The sequence below is a fragment of the Cannabis sativa genome, chromosome 7, assembly GCF_029168945.1.
Source record: "Cannabis sativa cultivar Pink pepper isolate KNU-18-1 chromosome 7, ASM2916894v1, whole genome shotgun sequence".
Lineage (NCBI taxonomy): Eukaryota > Viridiplantae > Streptophyta > Magnoliopsida > Rosales > Cannabaceae > Cannabis > Cannabis sativa.
This window is the reverse complement of record NC_083607.1, coordinates 60,824,937-60,843,849: the sequence shown is the minus strand read 5'-3', so window position 1 is coordinate 60,843,849 and position 18,913 is coordinate 60,824,937. Positions and strand designations below refer to the sequence as shown.

The following is an 18,913-nucleotide window of genomic DNA, read 5'->3' as shown; positions in this document are numbered from 1 at the left end:
TGAAGCAAATCATCTTCTCACGGGGTGTAAAGTTGCTAGGAGTGCGCCTACTATCTCCTATTTGCTGTTTGCGGATGATAGTTATGTGTATTGTCAAGCAACAGAGGAAGAAGCATCTCGTGTTCTCTCGCTATTACATGTTTTTGAAGTAGCCTCAGGCCAAAAGGTCAACCTTCATAAATCTTTGGCTTTCTTTAGTTCAAACACCATGATGAACACTAGGAGCCGGATTTGTGACTTGATGCACATTCAAGAAGCAGGGGGCAGATAGTATGTATTTGGGGCTCCCAAGTATCGTTGGTCGTAATAAAAATGCGGTGTTGGGATTTCTTAAGGAGAGAATGAAGTCAAGAATAAATAGTTGGGAAGGTAAATTCCTTTCGCGAGCTGGTAAAGAAGTGCTCATCAAGTCTGTGGTTCAATCGTTCCCTTCGTATGCCATGAATGTTTTTCTCTTCCCAATTGGCACTTGTAAGGAACTAGAGAGATTGATGGCGAACTTCTGGTGGAAATCCAATAACTCTAATGGTAATGGGAGTGGCATTATTTGGATGAGTTGGGATAGAATGACTAAACACAAAGTTGAAGGCGGTATGAGGTTTCGTAATTTAAGAGATTTCAACCTTGCAATGCTAGGCAAGCAAGGGTGGAGATTGCTTTTTAGACATGATTCTCTAGCTAGTAAAGTCTTCAAAGCTAGATACTATCCAAATGGAAATTATCTGTCCACAGAATTGGGCTCAAACCCGAGCTTTATTTGGAGCAGTATTTATGCGGCAAAGGACACCGTTAAGCTTGGTTTAAGGAAGCGAATTAAAGCCGGTTTAACTGTTCAGATTACCTCAAATCCATGGCTTCCTGTTATGGATAAATACTACCCTTCCCCGATTGTCCCTAGAATGGAAAATTTCACTGTCAACATTTTATTCCAAATAGGACAGCAAAGGTGGGATTCTGAGGTTGTGTGTGATCTGTTTTCTCCTACAGAGGCTGCTATTATCCTGGGTATACCCATCTCGCAGTCAGGTGGGGCTGATTCTTGGTATTGGCTCGCTGAGAAAAACGGTTTCTACTCTGTCCGTAGTGCGTATAAACTGCTTCAAGACCAAAAACACCATTCGGACATCCCCCAGGGCTCTCAGTTTTGGAAAAGAATGTGGGATTTGAAAGTCCCACCGAAGACCAAGGACCTGGTTTGGAGAGCGGCTTCAAATTGTCTTGCAACCAAGGCTAATCTTTGCATCAAAAAAATTTTGGTTGATAACACTTGCCCCATGTGTGGTGTCTACGCGGAAACGGAAGTGCATCTTCTTGTTTCTTGTCCGTTTGCTTGGGCGTGTTGGGAGTTCTCGGGCCTCTCTACTGCTGGCAGAGAGTCTCCTTCTTTGCTGTCATGGCTGGAAGCTTCGGCCAACAGAGTAGACAAGGAGGTCTTGGGCAAAATTGTAGTGCTTTGTTGGGCAATTTGGTCAGCTAGAAATGATTTAATATGGCAGCAGCGTGTTCGTTCTGTTCAGGATGTGGTCGTGTTCGCCAACTCGAGTCTTAATCAATTTCTCAAAGCTCAAGATAGGGAGAATATCCCTTTGCTGTCTCCTCTTAAAGCAGGTGACGGTTCGGAGCATTGGATCAAACCGGTTTCAAGTATTAAGCTCAATGTTGACGCAGCCACTTTCAATCGGGATTCTAAGCATGGCTATGGGTATGTGGTGAGGAACTCGAATGGGGATTTGATCTCAGTCTTTGCTGGCTGCAACAACGGAAAAGTCTCAGTCGAGTTAGCTGAAATTATGGGGATAAAAGAGGCTTTAAGTTGGCTAAAGTGCAACAACTACACACAGGCAGTCATTGAATCGGATAGTTTGGTATGTGTAGAGGCAATTCGAAGTGTTGAATTCATTGCTTATGGTTTCGGTTTTATTGTTGATGAGTGCAAAAACATGTTCAAAAGTTTTTCTAATGTTGCTTTATTTTATGTTAAGCGTTCTGCGAACTGTGCCGCGCACTTTGTTGCCCGGCACTCTACTTCTCTTGCTGAACGTATATTTCCTATTAACAGTGTTCCTATGGACTTCATGTCTATTTTAATGAGCGATTGCTCAAGCTAATAAAGAACACTTCTATTAAAAAAAAAAAAACTCAAATCAAAAAATGAAATATTACTCTTGGAAATATAATTTATTACATAGCTAGCTAAAAAATCCCATAATTTTCTAAAGTTTAAAGAATAAAAGAAATTAATTTCTAAGAAACACACACAGGAGAGCCATGGCCTCCTCGCCTTCCTATATGATATTTCTGTGTCGAGTCAACAACCCTAGAAAAAGTTAGCATACTTGGTGCCAAGTAATAGCCTCTGAGTGCATAGTAATGTATTTTTGGTAACCTCATCATTCTTGTGGTCCAAGAACTTCATCACTCGTTCTTTGGCGTTGAGCTTCGTCATTATGAACTAGCCATCTATATGGTGCTTGATGAACTGTGACAGATCGAAGCAAGCAACAACCAAAGCTCTTGGATCACACACGATGTGTCCAAAATTGTAATCAAGACCCTCAAAATCTGCATAAAAAGGTTGTTGTTTGAGTAATCGATTGATCGAATATCTTTTCAGGAAAAAACTTAAACCAAGAAAAAGGTAAAATTCATGCCTGAAAGTTGTATGAAAGGATAAGAGCACAGAATTGATCAATACCATTCTCCCTGCATAAGAAATGTTCCTTGTACTCCATTGCTTGATCCTTGCTGTCATTTTTTGCACCAGCATTTGACAATCAGCTTTAGATATTCTTTTATAACATATTGGAATTCCCAAGTATTTGAAAGGCATTGCTTGCTTGGAAAATCCTGAAATATGAGCAATTCTTGTGATCTCGGTTTCTTCCATCCCACTACAATAGAAGGCTGACTTTTGAACATTTGGTTGAAGCCCCGAGGTATTCGAAAACAGCTTTAGACCTTGGAGCATTAGATAAATGCTCTTAAAATCACCTTTGCAAAAGAGAAGCACATCATCCGCAAAGCATGGGTGATTAAGCTTCAAAGATCTACATCTATCATGAAAGGAAAACTCTGCTTTCTCTCCCACTTTCCCCATGATCCTGGTTAAGTACTCCATACCAAGTACAAAGAGTAAAGGAGACATGGGGTCTCCTTGCCTCAACCCCCTCTTTGCTTCAAAAAATCCATGAATGTTCCCATTTAACATGATTGAGAATCTTGGAGTCCTAATGCAATTCATCACTAGTGAAATGAACTAGGTAGGAAATTTAAATGCATTCAACATTTCCTCTAAAAAGTCCCATTCCATTGTATCATAGGCCTTTTGTAGATCAAGCTTGATCATACAATTAGGCCTATTAGATTGCCTCCCATAATGCTTAATTAAGTCCTGGAAAATCATGATATTATGAGCTATACTTCTTCCCTTAACAAATCCTCCTTGATTTTGAGCAACCAGATCAGGCAGAATAAGTTTTAATCTAGAACAAATCAATTTTGTAGCAATCTTGTATACAACATTACAGCAAGCTATTGGTCGGAATTCACTTACAGTATTGGGGCATTTGATCTTTGGTATGAGAGTCAACAAAGTGGAATTGATCTTTTTCAAAAGCTGTCCCGAATGAAGAAATGATAGAACTGCATCACATACTTCTCTCCCAACTAAATCCCAGTTGTCTTGGTAAAAGAAGGAGCTGTATCCATCCGGACCAGGAGCTTTAATCCCAGGTATGCTAAACACCGCTTGCTTGACCTCTTCATCTGTGTAATTTGCCACCAGAAATTCTGCTTGCTGTTGTGTGACTCTAGGCCCTTTCTCCACTATACGATTGTTAACAGGAATTCGATTTTCCATCTGGGAACCGAGAAGTATCTTATAAAATTCCACAAAAGCATCAGCAACTTCCTTCGGTTCATCAACTCTTATTCCAGCAGAATTAATGATAGAAAAGACATTATTTTGCCTTCTTCTATCTCTAATGCTGATATGAAACAGAGCAGAGTTGATATCCCCATCTTTCACCCAAGCTAGCTTTGTTTTTTGACTCATGAAGGAGCAGTAAGCCTTATGAGCAGCCACATATTTCTCTCTAGCTTCCTTCTCCTGCCACTGTATTTGTCTATTCAGTGGGTCTTTTTGTAACTCATCTTGTGCCTTTTTTAGCTCTTCATTTGCCTTGAAATCAGCTATATGTATATCCGAGAAGCCTTCCTTATTCAATTCCTTGAGTATTGGCTTCAGCATCTTCAATTTAGTGACAAGGTGATACATTTTTGTACCACTTAAAGTCCTCTTTATAAATAACATTTTAATATAAAGAAAATAGTAATTTAAAAGTCTAATACATATAATACAATTATATTGCAAAACTTAATAGATAAAATGTATATTCTATTCTTATATATTTTTTTCTACATACAATTTAAAATAAAATTAAATATTTTTATATATACAATTTTTTTTCTTCCTTTGAATTTGTTATTTGTTATTTTATTTATTTAATGTGTTGTTGGAGACATAAAATAACTATAATTTGTTTTATTTTGTTACTAATTATTAAATAATTTAATATTAAAAATTAACAAATCCAAAGTAACCGATCCAATCCGTACTTTTGCGGATTGGATCGGATTGGATTTGAGCTATTGTGCGGATTGGATTAGATCCAAATAATGAAATTCGCACTTAGTGCGGATTGGATGTTGTTTGACCAAAAAAGTGCGGATTGGATCGGATGAACAGCCCTAAGAAAAACAATCCTAAAAAAAATTGAGCTCATGGATATTTTGTACCATTATAGAAAATACAAGATTTAATTGATCATTTTACAAAATAGAGGGTCCAATTAATAATTTTTGTAAAATATAGAGTTCAAAATGGTATTAACCCTTTATTAAACCAAACACTTATAAACTCATGACTTAACTTGGAAACAAACCAATTTAAAAATTTAGGGTTTCTTGTTCCTAAATTTATAGCTACACGAGGTTGGACTTTTTTTTTTTTTTTTTTTTTTTCTGGTTGCCGACCTTTTCTAGGCATATGTGTAGCTTGGTCGGGGTTATATTTTGCTATTGCGATTCGATTTTTGCTACTTTATCTTTATGACATGATTTTGAGTGTTTTGGTCTTGTTTCTGTGACTTTATTTTGAGTGTTTTAGTCTTGTCTATGTAACATGATTTTGTTTTGTTTCGTTGTTAGTTCTCATTTGTTAATAATGATCTCATTTAGTACTAATTCAAGCATAAAATCATATATTTAATTTGGTCTTTGGGGTAAATTAAAAAGGTTGTGTGTTACAACCAAAACTTTTTCAAAACATCATTGATATAAAAAGTGCAATCAAAATATTTAGTAATGTTTTCTGAAAGTGTTAATGTTTCTCATGCTAGTAGTAAGTTTCTTTCAAATATATATAATTGAGTTTTGTAAGTTTTTTATTGTTGAGATTTATAAACCAAACTTTCACTAATCTTGAATTCTTACATAAAACTCTCTATTTCATGGCTTTCATTCTAATAATTGGAAAGAGTAGAGACTATGAATATTTAACTATTTCATCATTTTGGTAGAAAAATGAATGATTGGAAACACTAATACAGAGTGATCACTCTGTAATTCCCTTTTAAAATCATCAATACTCAACTTGATCCCATATATAATACATATAGGCATATACTCAACAATATTAGAGTCATTTAGATTAGTCACAGATGGAATAAAAGGATCATACTTGAGAGCAATGGGTGGTCTAGCTGCTCGAATAGCTGCCACTGTAGTTAGACAGCATGGTACTCGTCTTCGGGTTCATGATGCAGTAAAGTTGGCTGAATCTTTTGCAGTTCATATTGGTAGTTCGAATTCTAGTTCCCCTAGTAATCTTCAATCAAATATCGGTTAGATCATATATCCAGCTTATAGTAAAGGTGCATAAGATTATTCCATTTTAATACATTGTACATTGAACCATTAGTTTGTGTAGGATTTTTACCACTTTAACCTACACCAACAAAACACATAATATCAGTATACAAGGTCAAAATCGACCTTTCCTCTGTCTAACTTAAGATTAGACAAAAACAGCAACGTTTAAACCCCATGACACCAAAATCTGTGTCGTATTGATCCAAGGCTTAAAGACTTCTCCAGAAGAGTCTCGAAGCCCTAACACTCAAACACTCAGCCTCTCAGAATCGAAACTAGAAACCCTAGCAGAGCAAGTTCTTCACAAGAACTTGCTCGATCCCAGTAGAAATCCTAGGATCCTCACCCACACACACACATATTTAAGTTTAGTAAATGAAAAACAAAAGTAAAGGAGAGAAAACACCAGAAAATTTTTCAGAGTTCACCCAAAAATTAGGGCTACGTCTCTGTCAAGCTCGTCTCAGAGATTAGCTTGATATCCACTATCAAACAATGTCGATTTACAAGTTTTGGAGCTTCCTGTCACATAAGAACGACCAGGTAAACTCGATTCTCTTTTGTACAATTTTTGTGTTAGTTTTTCTTCTGATTTTGTTCTCGATCTAACTCTATTTCTTGTTGTTGTGCATGTACTTCCTTCCCTCTGTTTCTAGGGTTTACTCCTCTCTCTCTCACTCTCTCTCTCTCTCTCTCTCTCTCTCTCTCTCTCTCTCTCTCTCTCTCTCTCTCTCTCTCTCTCTCTCTCTCTCTCTCTCTCTCTCTCTCTCTCTCTCTCTCTCTCTCTCTCTCTCTCTCTCTCTCTCTTCTGATCTGTATTATCTATATGTATTTGCTTTGATTTCATGTTTATATACTTGTATAGAGTCGATTGATCACAGATCTAGGAGTTAGTTACAACTGTTGTAACTAACTCCTATTTCTTGATCCAGTAGAGGCGAAGCCACCTAGGATTGAGTCCTTTTATTTGTTTCTATTTTAACTTTGCTGATGTGGATATTTAGATGTAAATAGACTTGGTTATAAGTGGAATTTACTCAACAAAAAAAAAGGGGAAAGAAAATGTTGTTGCAAAGGCATTTATTGATCATAATTTAAATTTATTTTATTTTTCTTGAAGATGTTCATGGCTTAGTATATTGTTATTTAAGCAAATTAACTTGCCATTAATTGACTCATTTGAGTTGTGTTACTCCATATATAGCTCAATAAATGCCTCTTCTTTTGTTCCATATATAAACATAGATGACTTCTTGGATTAATCAAAATTAATAAGTTTCTTTGATTTGATAATTGATTGTTATAAATTCCAACACAAATATTGATTCTTTGATTTGATAATTGGTTTCAAAAAAGAACAACTAAACAAGTGGCCTCACCTAATTTGACTAATTTAACTAATTAAAACTTAAATCAAAATAAAATATTACTCTTGAAAATATAATTAATTAGATAACTAGTTTAAAGTCCCATAAATTTTTTCTGAGTTTAAAAATATAAAAAAAATTAATTGATAAGAAACATTAGCCCTCGCCTCCTCGCCTTTTTGTAGGATGTTTTAGTGGCGAGTCAACAACCCTAGCAAAAGTTAGCATACTCGGGGCTAAGTAATAGCCTCTGAGTGCATACTTATGCATTTTTGGTAACTTCGTCATTCTTGTGGTCCAACAACTTCATCACTCGTTCCTTGGCGTTGAGCTTCGTCACTATGAATCGACCGTCTATATGGTGCTTGATGAACTGTGACAGATCGAAGCAATCAAGACGACCAATGAGAACTTCTTTTTTGTAAATATCAAAAGATTTTAATGCTTTTATCTTATTTAAATTCTCATCTATTTGATTTAAAGCATCCAATAGATCCTGAAAATAGAACAAAGTGCAACCCTTAATTTTATTATAAATAATAATAATAGTGATAAAACAAAAACCGATTACAGTTAGTCATCAAACCTCATCACTCCATGTTTGTAATTTTAAACTCTGAACAAGTTCTGATAAATCAAGTTCTATCATTTGTGAATCAAATATCCCTTTGGGGAGCATGTTTTGAAAAGTCATGATGACAATTCTAACAACCTGCCACACATTTTTCATACCATTACAAATATGAATTTTAAAAAAATAAGCAAATAACAAACATGGTGCTTGGAAATACAAGATTAAGAAATCAAAAAACAAAATTCATTCAGTAGGTGTAGAATTTTAGTGTAAAAAATGTGTGCACGTATCATTACTCAATCTTAAAATTACGAATTCGATAACTACATAACTAACCACAACAAACTATAAAGTGATGCGTGATTACTCAATACATGAGAACAGACTGAAAAATAATCGAAACAAAAATTGTTCCTCACCTTTTCCGCTGTAGAGTTTTTCGCAACATCCATGAGTCGAGGAAGAGCTTTAGAGGTAGCCAAGTGCTGAATGGCGGGTTCATAGTAAGATAAAAGCCACACACAAAAGCATGTTTCATACACAAGCTGTTTCAAAGTAGTATAATTAAACTCAAGTCAAATGCTTTTGTGTAGATAATATCCAAATCATTATTGTATGTTGAATTTAAGTTTACCTGAATTGAGGGTTGAATGAAAGGTGGGTTTATAAAAGGAACGAGCAACCTAACTCCATTAGAGTGGACAAAGAATGCTTTAACCACAGGCTCCTTCAGTAAGGTTGTGAGACAGCTTATCGCAGTTGGAGAGCTACGACTAAGATTGGAAGGCAAAGGCTTCTTTTGCTGCAGCTGAAATGTTACCCATGCACCCATATATATGCTTAAAAATCATGAACAAGCTAAGAGCTCATTAATTAAAAATAAAATGATAACAAAATTTTAGAGAGACTATATATATCTCTGCACAAAGCCACTTGACTAAGCATTTCAAAACATCATTTGTATTAGGTGATGTTTTCTTTAAATTTTTTGTCTTGCACTGTATTTACATGTAAAGAAATTAATTAAAGCATCCAAATTCTATACTATATATATATATATGTATATATATAGAAATATAAAGAGAGAAGTATTGGAAAAAACAGAGAGCATATATGATTGAAGAAGAAGAAGAAAAAAAGAAACCTGTTCAGACTTTAGTATCATTATATTACTGTAAATATACATATATTGTTGGATCGATTATGATGTTCAAACTTTGGAAAATAAATATATGGTAATGTCAAGTAATGTTTCTAAACTATATTGATTAGTATATGTGCAATGTCAAGACCACAATTCATACCCAACAAAATTTCATCCAAACCAGCACTATTCTATACTACAAATTATATATATAGAAATATAAAGAGAGAAGTATTGTAAAAAACAGAGAAAAAGAAACACATTGATTCATCAAGTTGTTTGGATTGAATGACACTAGTTATTTCTACCAAAATAAAAAAATAAATTAATCGAAAATCTTTCAAAACACATTGATTCCAAATACAATATTTATAGACAAATTTTGAGTTATAATTCCACTCCAATTAGGATTATCTTTTTTTTTTAAAAAAAAAATAAACGTATTGGGATATTTTGGGTTATATATCCGTTTATATAAATATTAGTCATATTTATTATCTTTTATTATTTATAATTTATATAATTTTTTTTATCTTTTTTTTTTGTTGATAATTAATGGTTACATGCATAGATGAAAATAGAAAGAAATGTATTTTGGAAAACGAAGACGATGGCTTTATGGCCATAACAAACGAAAATGACGAAAACAAAATATATAAAAAAGTAATATTTCATTTTGATATAGTAAAATTATAAAGATATGATAGCATATTGAGATTATTCATTGCACATGAGTATTCTTATATAAAAAAGCAAAATATATAATACCCTTTTGTTTTCCATGTGGTACAATATATTTTTTTTTTCCAAAATAGACATTGTAATTTGTAACCTCAGCCAAAAGATGGTGATAAGTGATAACTTTGATAATAATAATTACTTATAAAATCAGTACGTTTAAAGTCATTGCATCATAAGTTGTTGTGATTTCATAAATGGCAATCCAAAATTGATGAAAAAATAGAAACACACACTAACAAAAATCTTACTTTTAGTCATAACAAAATTTGTAACTAAATGTGAAAAAATTGTGACTAGTTATAAATTATCGTTCATATGTTGTAACTAAACTTAGGGAACCATCTAACCCTACAATATTTAGGGACCAGGAAACTATAACAATTGTTATGTAGGTAACTAAGAGAGACTTGAACCTCAAACCTCGTTTGGTTCTTTGCTAAAATAAATATTAGAATGATTGACCATAATATATAGATTAGTTTATATAATATTTTGTCAACTTGTGAGACAATGATCACTTCTCATTAGACTCTCAAAAAGGTCCGAATTCACTAGTGTTTTTGGTTAATGTAATCATGTAATTGACTCTTGCATATGTGTTTTTGGTATATGTGTGAAGATTAGAAAATTTGGAAAATCTAAGAGGCACATGTATAATTCTAGGTGTCTCCTTTTGATTCTAGTTTCTTTTGATAAACTGCTGGTTTAAATTTGTTCCATATATAAACATAGATGACATTTTGGATTAATCAAAATCAATAAGTTTCTTTGATTTCATAATTGATTGTTATAAAGTCCAACACAAACATTGATTCTTTTATTTGATAATTGATTTCAAACAAGAACAAGTGGCCTCACCTAATTTATCCCCTATTTTAAAACAATAACTATGTTAATCCATATCCAACAAAACCTATTACAGCTGTTTAATTTGGTTAGGCAAGTGATTTAGATTTGGAATTATTAGTTTTTACTGTTAAGATAAGAGAAGATGTAAAACATAAAAGATTATGTTGCCATATCTTCATAATTTGACTAATTAAAACTCAAATCAAAAAATGAAATATTACTCTTGGAAATATAATTTATTACATAGCTAGCTAAAAAAATCCATAATTTTCTAAAGTTTAAAGAATAAAAGAAATTAATTTCTAAGAAACACACACAGGAGAGCCCTCGCCTCCTCGCCTCCTTGCCTCCTCGCCTTCCTATATGATATTTCTGTGCCGAGTCAACAACCCTAGAAAAAGTTAGCATACTTGGTGCCAAGTAATAGCCTCTGAGTGCATAGTAATGTATTTTTGGTAACCTCATCATTCTTGTGGTCCAAGAACTTCATCACTCGTTCTTTGGCGTTGAGCTTCGTCATTATGAACTAGCCATCTATATGGTGCTTGATGAACTGTGACAGATCGAAGCAAGCAACAACCAAAGCTCTTGGATCACACACGATGTGTCCAAAATTGTAATAAAGACCCTCAAAATCTGCATAAATAGGTTGTTGTTTGAGTAATCGATTGATCGAATATCTTTTCAGGAAAAAAATTAAACCAAGAAAAAGGTAAAATTCATGCCTGAAAGTTGTTCTCTTCAAAATGTGCAATAATATTAGATCAAAATGCAAAATCTTTGCGCATAGAAGACCAATCAAGACGACCAAGGAGTAGGGATGTTCATTCGATCCAATCTAATCCGCACGATCCAATCCAATCCGCAAAGTGCGGATATCCGCACTTGTGCGGATTGGATTGGATTGGAAAATTCAAAATTTGCACTTGTGCAGATTGAATGTTGATTGACATGTAAAAGTAACCGATCCAATCCAATCCACACATATTTATAACAAAATTAAAAAATTATATATATAAATAATATTTTAATATAAAGAAAATAGTAATTTAAAAGTCTAATACATATAATACAATTATATTGCAAAACTTAATAGATAAAATGTATATTCTATTCTTATATATTTTTTTTTCTACATACAATTTACAATAAAATTAAATATTTTTATATATACAATTTTTTTTTTCTTCCTTTGAATTTGTTATTTGTTATTTTATTTATTTAATGTGTTGTTGGAGACATAAAATAACTATAATTTGTTTTATTTTGTTACTAATTATTAAATAATTTAATATTAAAAAGTAACCAATCTAAAGTAACCGATCCAATCCACACTTTTGCGGATTGGATTGGATTTGAGCTATTGTGCGGATTGGATTGGATCCAAATAATGAAATCCGCACTTAGTGCGGATTGGATGTTGTTTGACCAAAAAAGTGCGGATTTGATCGGATGAACAGCCCTAAGAAAAACAATTATAAAAAAAAATTCTTCGTTTAGAGGTGAGCTTTTGTAGTCCTGAATTCGTACCTATGATGTTCGATAATGATGTGCTTTTCTCAATGTCGGTTCATCTTAAAAGTAATGTTTTTGAGGAGAAATTGGAAAGAGTTGAAGAAAAGATAAATGAGTGGATGTTTGATATTGAATTTGTCCAAAAATGTATTCATGAAGATTATTTTTGTTCAGAGATGAAGTTTTTAAGGCAAGTTTTGGAAGCTGGTGCTTATGAAATTTTCACTGAACATGACAAGAGTTCATGGTGTTTAGTAAATTTAGTGTCTCTTTAGTAAGAAAACAGAGTAGTTTCATGTGTTGAATTTGTGTAATTATTAATGTTTCTTAATTAATAATAGAAATATTTCTGTTCCAAAATTACATTGTTTGATGATTATTCAATTTCCTTAATTGGCATAACCAAAGTAGCTTAATTGGCATATCATCATTATCTGATTATTATTCAATTTTCTTAATAATCTAATTCAAGCATGAAACATATAGTTATATATATGAAGATGTAAACATAAGCAAAGTAGCTAATCAGATTAACAAAGTCAATAATCATATATAGTTTAGTCTTTGGAGTAAATTGAAAAGGTTTTGTATATTCAATCAAGTTAAGACAATGAACAAAATATAACAAATAATACAGCAACAAAAAACAATCAAAATATATACTAATAATAAATCAAAATGACTTAAAAATAAACACAATACTCAAAATGTCTTTTTTTTTTCTCAAGACAGCAAACCAGCAAAATAATTATAGGCAAAAAAAAAAAAGTAAATATAATTACACATACAATGCAGTAACAAAATTTGTTGACTAAAATAGTTGTTGTTTGGTCACAAAACTAAAAATAAAAATTTATGTAGTAATTATGAAACTATATATTAATAACTCAACTACCTGTCGTTTGTTACTTAATGATTATAAGTAAAGAAATAAACGACATGTCGTTTACTGAATGTTTCAAAATCTCAAAAATAACTGAAATAACTTCCTCTATATATTCCCCTAACTCTTAAGCCTCTCTCTCTCTCTCTCTCTCTCTCTCTCTCTTGTTGTAATGGATTTAGGGGTAGCATGGATTAATGTCACAACAATCATTTACAAGAAATTAATGGATAACTCAGAAGACATTGAAAGTGAATCAGAATTAGAAGAAGAATTCTTTTCTCTGCTTAAATCTGTAACAACACTTATCGAGAGTAAAGATCTTAATGCATTCGAAAAACGATCGAAATTCATAGAATTGATCAAACAAGCTCTGTCTCTTAAGAAACGTGTGGACGAATTCGATGACAAATGCTTAGGCTACAACATTCCATCACTATTTCAACATCATCAATCTTTCAAGAATTACTTGAAAAATTTACAAGAGTTTATGGAGAAGTGGAAGGAAGTAGCGAAAGATCAAAGAGCGAATGGAGGAAAAAGCTTGATTGAAAAGCTTAAAGAACATGATCATCAATCTCAAAGAAAGAGTTCATTTGATTACTTAAATAGGTTGTTGATTTGTGTTGGTACATATTTGTGTGAAGTCATTAGTGATTTTATTTTGATGATTGTGATTTTGGGTGATAGGAAAGAAATAATAAAGAATCTTGAAGATTTCAAGACTATGGTAAAACTACTAAGTTTGGAGAGTAATAACTCTATCGTGATTAAGAATTTGGTATCTACGATCCAATTGACAAAAACAATGGTGAAAAAGAAAAAGCGTTTGGATATTTTTTCAAAATCGGGGAAGGTATTAATTGATGATGGCGATGTAGAATTTGAGTTGCTTCGAATGTCACTCAAAGAAATTTTGTTTGCTCAAATTGTTTTTTGTTGTCCTGAGATGAAAGCAAGTTCTATAGATGATCGATTCTTATTATCATATGGACATGTTTTATATAAATACTTTATGAAGAGATTAAGTTCTTTGGATTTGAAGATGAATGAGCTGAGGGTGCAATCGAGTTGGGTGTGTGGGCGAAATCAAGAAGGCGGAAAGAAATTGAAAATTCTTCAAGAAATGATGGCTCAAGAGATTCGAAACATGTGGAAAAAAACTTGATCTTAATTCATCGTCGTCGTCCTCATCATCCTAAGAATTTTGGTATTTGAGTTTCAAGTATTCGAGTTCAAGATAATAATAATGTTGAGTAATGTTTTTTGTTTTAGTACTTGAAAATATGAGACATGGATATTTGATTTTAATATTGAGTTTGTCTTCCATTATTAATGCTTAATTTGACATTATTATTTTGGTACAATGATAGTTATGAATTAATTCAATGTTGTCAAAGATTCTAATACAATAATTTTAAGTCCTTATTTAAATAATTATATATTTTGATCTGATATGATATGAGATAGCAGTAATAAGAGTTTGGATTGGATCATATATATAAACCAAACTTGCCTGATTTAATTAGTGCCTAAACTAAATTTAAGAGTGGGAATTATTCAATTTTCTTAATAATGATCTCATTTAGTACTAATTCAAGCATAAAATCATATATTTAATTTGGTGTTTGGGGTAAATTAAAAAGGTTGTGTGTTACAACCAAAACATTTTCAAAACATCATTGATATAAAAAGTGCAATCAAAATATTTTTTTGAAAGTGTTAATGTTTCTCATTCTAGTAGTAAGTTTCTTTCAAATATATATAATTGAGTTTTGTAAGTTTTTTATTGTTGAGATTTATAAACCAAACTTTCACTAATCTTGAATTCTTACATAAAACTCTCTATTTCATGGCTTTCATTCTAATAATTGGAAAGAATACAGACTATGAATATTTTAACTATTTCATCATTTTGGTAGAAAAATGAATGATTGGAAACACTAATACAGAGTGATCACTCTGTAATTCCCTTTTAAAATAATCAATACTCAACTTGATCCCATATATAATACATATAGGCATATACTCAACAATATTAGAGCCATTTAGATTAGTCACAGATGGAATAAAAGGATCATACTTGAGAGCAATGGGTGGTCTAGCTGCTCAAATAGCTGCCACTGTAGTTAGACAACATGGTCCTCGTCTTCGGGTTCAAGATGCAGTAAAGTTGGCTGAATCTTTTGCAGTTCATATTGGTAGTTCGAATTCTAGTTCCCCTGGTAATCTTCAATCAAATATCGGTCAGATCATATAGTAAAGGTGCCTAAGATTATTCCATTTTAATACATTGTACATTGAACCATTAGTTTGTGTAGGATTTTTACCACTTTAACCTACACCAACAAAACACATAATATCAGTATACAAGGTCAAAACCGACCTTTCCTCTGTCTAACTTAAGATTAGACAAAAACAGCAACGTTTAAACCCCACGACACCAAACTCTGTGTCATATTGATCCAAGGCTTAAAGACTTCTCAGAAAGAGTCTCGAAGCCCTAACACTCAAACACTCAGCCTCTCAGAATCGAAACTAGAAACCCTAGCATAGCAAGTTCTTCACAAGAACTTGCTCGATCCTAGTAGAAACCCTAGGATCCTCACCCACACACACACACATATTTAAGTTTAGTAAATGAAAAACAAAAGTAAAATTTCAGAGTTCACCCAAAAATTAGGGCTACGTCTCTGTCAAGCTCGTCTCAGAGATTAGCTTGATATCCACTATCAAACAATGTCGATTTACAAGTTTTGGAGCTTCCTGTCACATAAGAACGACCAGGTAAACTCGATTCTCTTTTGTACAATTTTTGTGTTAGTTTTTCTTCTGATTTTGTTCTTGATCTAACTCTATTTCTTGTTGTTGTGCATGTACTTCCTTCCCTCTGTTTCCTCACCACGAGAACTCCATTCTCGTCTCTGGATCTTGGAGCTGAGGTCTTCAAAGAACTAGGGTTTACTCCTTCTCTCTCTCTCTCTCTCTCTCTCTCTCTCTCTCTCTCTCTCTCTCTCTCTCTCTCTTTCTTCTGATCTGTATTATCTATATGTATTTGCTTTGATTTCATGTTTATATACTTGTATAGAATTGGTTGATCACATATCTAGGAGTTAGTTACAATAACAGTTGTAACTAACTCCTATTTTTTGAACCAGTAGAGGCGAAGCCACCTAGGATCAGGGCCGGCCCTAGGCATAGGCGGGCTAGGCCCGTGCCTAGGGCCCACACTTTCCGGGGGCCCAAAATAAAAGAATAAAAAAAAATTATTAGGCTTTTATTTAAGTAAAATTTAAGTGTATTATAAACAACAAAAATTTATAGCTTAGTTGGTTGAGGTGGAGGACATAATGTCCAAGGTCATGGGTTCAAATCCCATGACACTCTTTTTTTGATATATTTTTGAGGGCCCCAAAATTTAATTCGTCTTGGGCCCATAAATTTTCAGGGCCGGCCCTGCCTAGGATTGAGTCCTTTTATTTGTTTCTGTTTTAACTTTGCTGATGTGGATATTTAGATGTAAATGGACTTAATTATAAGTGGAATTTACTCAACAGTTTGGTACCAAAAGAAAAAAGGGGAAATACAATGTTGCAAAGGCATTTATTGAACATAATTTAAATTTATTTTATTTTTCTTGAAGATGTTCATGGCTTAGAATATTGTTATTTAAGCAAATTAAGTTGCCATTAATTGACTCATTTGAGTTGTGTTACTCCATATATAGCTCAATAAATGCCTCTTCTTTTGTTCCATATATAAACATAGATGACTTCTTGGATTAATCAAAATTAATAAGTTTCTTTGATTTGATAATTGATTGTTATAAATTCCAACACAAATATTGATTCTTTGATTTGATAATTGATTTCAAAAAAGAACAACTAAACAAGTGGCCTCACCTAATTTGACTAATTTAACTAATTAAAACTTAAATCAAAATAAAATATTACTCTTGAAAATATAATTAATTACATAACTAGTTTAAAGTCCCATAAATTTTTTCTGAGTTTAAAAATATAAAAAAATTTAATTGATAAGAAACACGAGCCCTCGCCTCCTCGCCTTCTTGTAGGATATTTTAGTGGCGAGTCAACAACCCTAGCAACAGTTAGCATACTTGGGGCTAAGTAATAGCCTCTGAGTGCATACTAATGCATTTTTGGTAACTTCGTCATTCTTGTGGTCCAACAACTTCATCACTCGTTCCTTGGCATTGAGCTTCGTCACTATGAATCGACCGTCTATATGGTGCTTGATGAACTGTGCCAGATCGAAGCAAGCAACAGCCAAAGCTCTTGGATCACACGATGTGTCCAAAATTGTAATCAGGACTCTTAAAATCTGCATAATAAGGTTGTTATTTGAGTAATTGATCGATCGAGTATCTTTACGAAAAAAATTAAACCAAGAACATACCTGAAAGTTGTTCTCTTCAAATTGCGCAATATTATTAGACCAAAATGTAGAATCTTTTCGAATAGGAGACCAATCAAGACGACCAATGAGAACTTCTTTTTTGTAAATATCAAAAGATTTTAAAGCTTTTATCTTATTTAAATTCTCCTCTAGTCTATTTAAAGCATATAATAGATCCTGAAAATAGAACAAAGTGCAACCCTTAATTTTATTATAAATAATAATAATAGTGATAAAACAAAAACCGATTACAGTTAGTCATCAAACCTCATCACTCCATGTTTGTAATTTTAAACTTCGAACAAGTTCTGATAAATCAAGTTCTATCATTTGTGAATCAAATATCCCTTTGGGGAGCATGTTTTCAAAAGTCAGGATGACAATTCTAACAACCTGCCACACATTTTTCATACCATTACAAATATGAATTTTAAAAAAATAAGCAAATAACAAACATGGTGCTTGGAAATACAAGATTAAGAAATCAAAAAACAAAATTCATTAAGTAGGGGTGTAGAATTTTAGTGTAAAAAATGTGTGCACGTATCATTACTCAATTTTAAAATTACGAATTCGATAACTACATAACTAACCACAACAAACTATAAAGTGATGCGTGATTACTCAATTCAAGAGAACATAAAAATTGTTTCTCACCTTTTCCGCTGTGGAGTTCTTCGCAACATCCATGAGTCGAGGAAGAGCTTTAGAGGTAGCCAAGTGCTGAATGGCGGGTTCATAGTAAGATAAAAGCCACACACAAAAGCATGTTTCATACACAAGCTGTTTCAAAGTAGTATAATTAAACTCAAGTCAAATGCTTGTGTAGATAATATCCAAATCATTATTGTATATATATTGAATTTAAGTTTACCTGAATTGAGGGTTGAATGAAAGGTGGGTTTATAAAAGGAACGAGCAACCTAACTCCATTAGAGTGGACAAAGAATGCTTTAACCACAGGCTCCTTCAGTAAGGTTGCGAGACAGCTTATCGCAGTTGGAGAGGTACGACTAAGATTGGAAGGCAAAGGCTTCTTTTGCTGCAGCTGAAATGTTACCCATGCACCCATATATATGCTTAAAAATATGAACAAGCTAAGAGCTCATTAATTAATAACAAGAAAACTGTTATATAAAACTTACACTCTGTTACAGTTGTCACAGTCCGGTTTTATGGGATTGTATCCCTGATTTTATGGGATTTAGTTTTCCCTTTTTGGCAGCCTTTATAAGGCCTTTATTCATTGTATTTCATTCATTCATTCAATATCAATAAAATACTTTCCCTTTCAATCCGCAATATGGTATCAGAGCAAGGAAGATATGCTTCCTTTCCTCCATGATTTTTCCGATCTTCTCTCGCCGTGCTTCGGTTTTCTTCTCCGGCGACGTTTGATGTCCAGACTTGAAGAATTCATCTCTTCAATCAACAAGTCTATCCCTCCTCTATTTTCTTTCCTGCAAAGCTCCTTTAATTTCCTGTTTTCC

At 33.0% G+C, this 18,913-nt stretch overlaps 2 protein-coding genes across 2 annotated transcripts; both read right to left on the bottom strand.

The window, feature by feature from the left end:
- Nucleotides 1-7,560: 7,560 nt before the first annotated feature.
- On the bottom strand, nt 7,561-8,732 carry LOC133039797 (V-type proton ATPase subunit H-like). The gene is made up of 4 exons (XM_061118754.1): nt 8,507-8,732; nt 8,292-8,417; nt 7,885-8,010; nt 7,561-7,794 (listed from the first exon to the last, which is right to left on the bottom strand). The coding sequence occupies exons 1-4, from the start codon at nt 8,702-8,704 to the stop codon at nt 7,561-7,563; spliced, it is 684 nt and encodes a 227-aa protein (XP_060974737.1). The 5' UTR covers nt 8,705-8,732.
- An 8,373-nt stretch (nt 8,733-17,105) lies between these two features.
- LOC133039796 (V-type proton ATPase subunit H-like) lies at nt 17,106-18,464 on the bottom strand. The gene is made up of 3 exons (XM_061118753.1): nt 18,081-18,464; nt 17,691-17,816; nt 17,106-17,600 (listed from the first exon to the last, which is right to left on the bottom strand). The coding sequence occupies exons 1-3, from the start codon at nt 18,111-18,113 to the stop codon at nt 17,106-17,108; spliced, it is 654 nt and encodes a 217-aa protein (XP_060974736.1). The 5' UTR covers nt 18,114-18,464.
- Between the last annotated feature and the right edge of the window lie 449 nt (nt 18,465-18,913).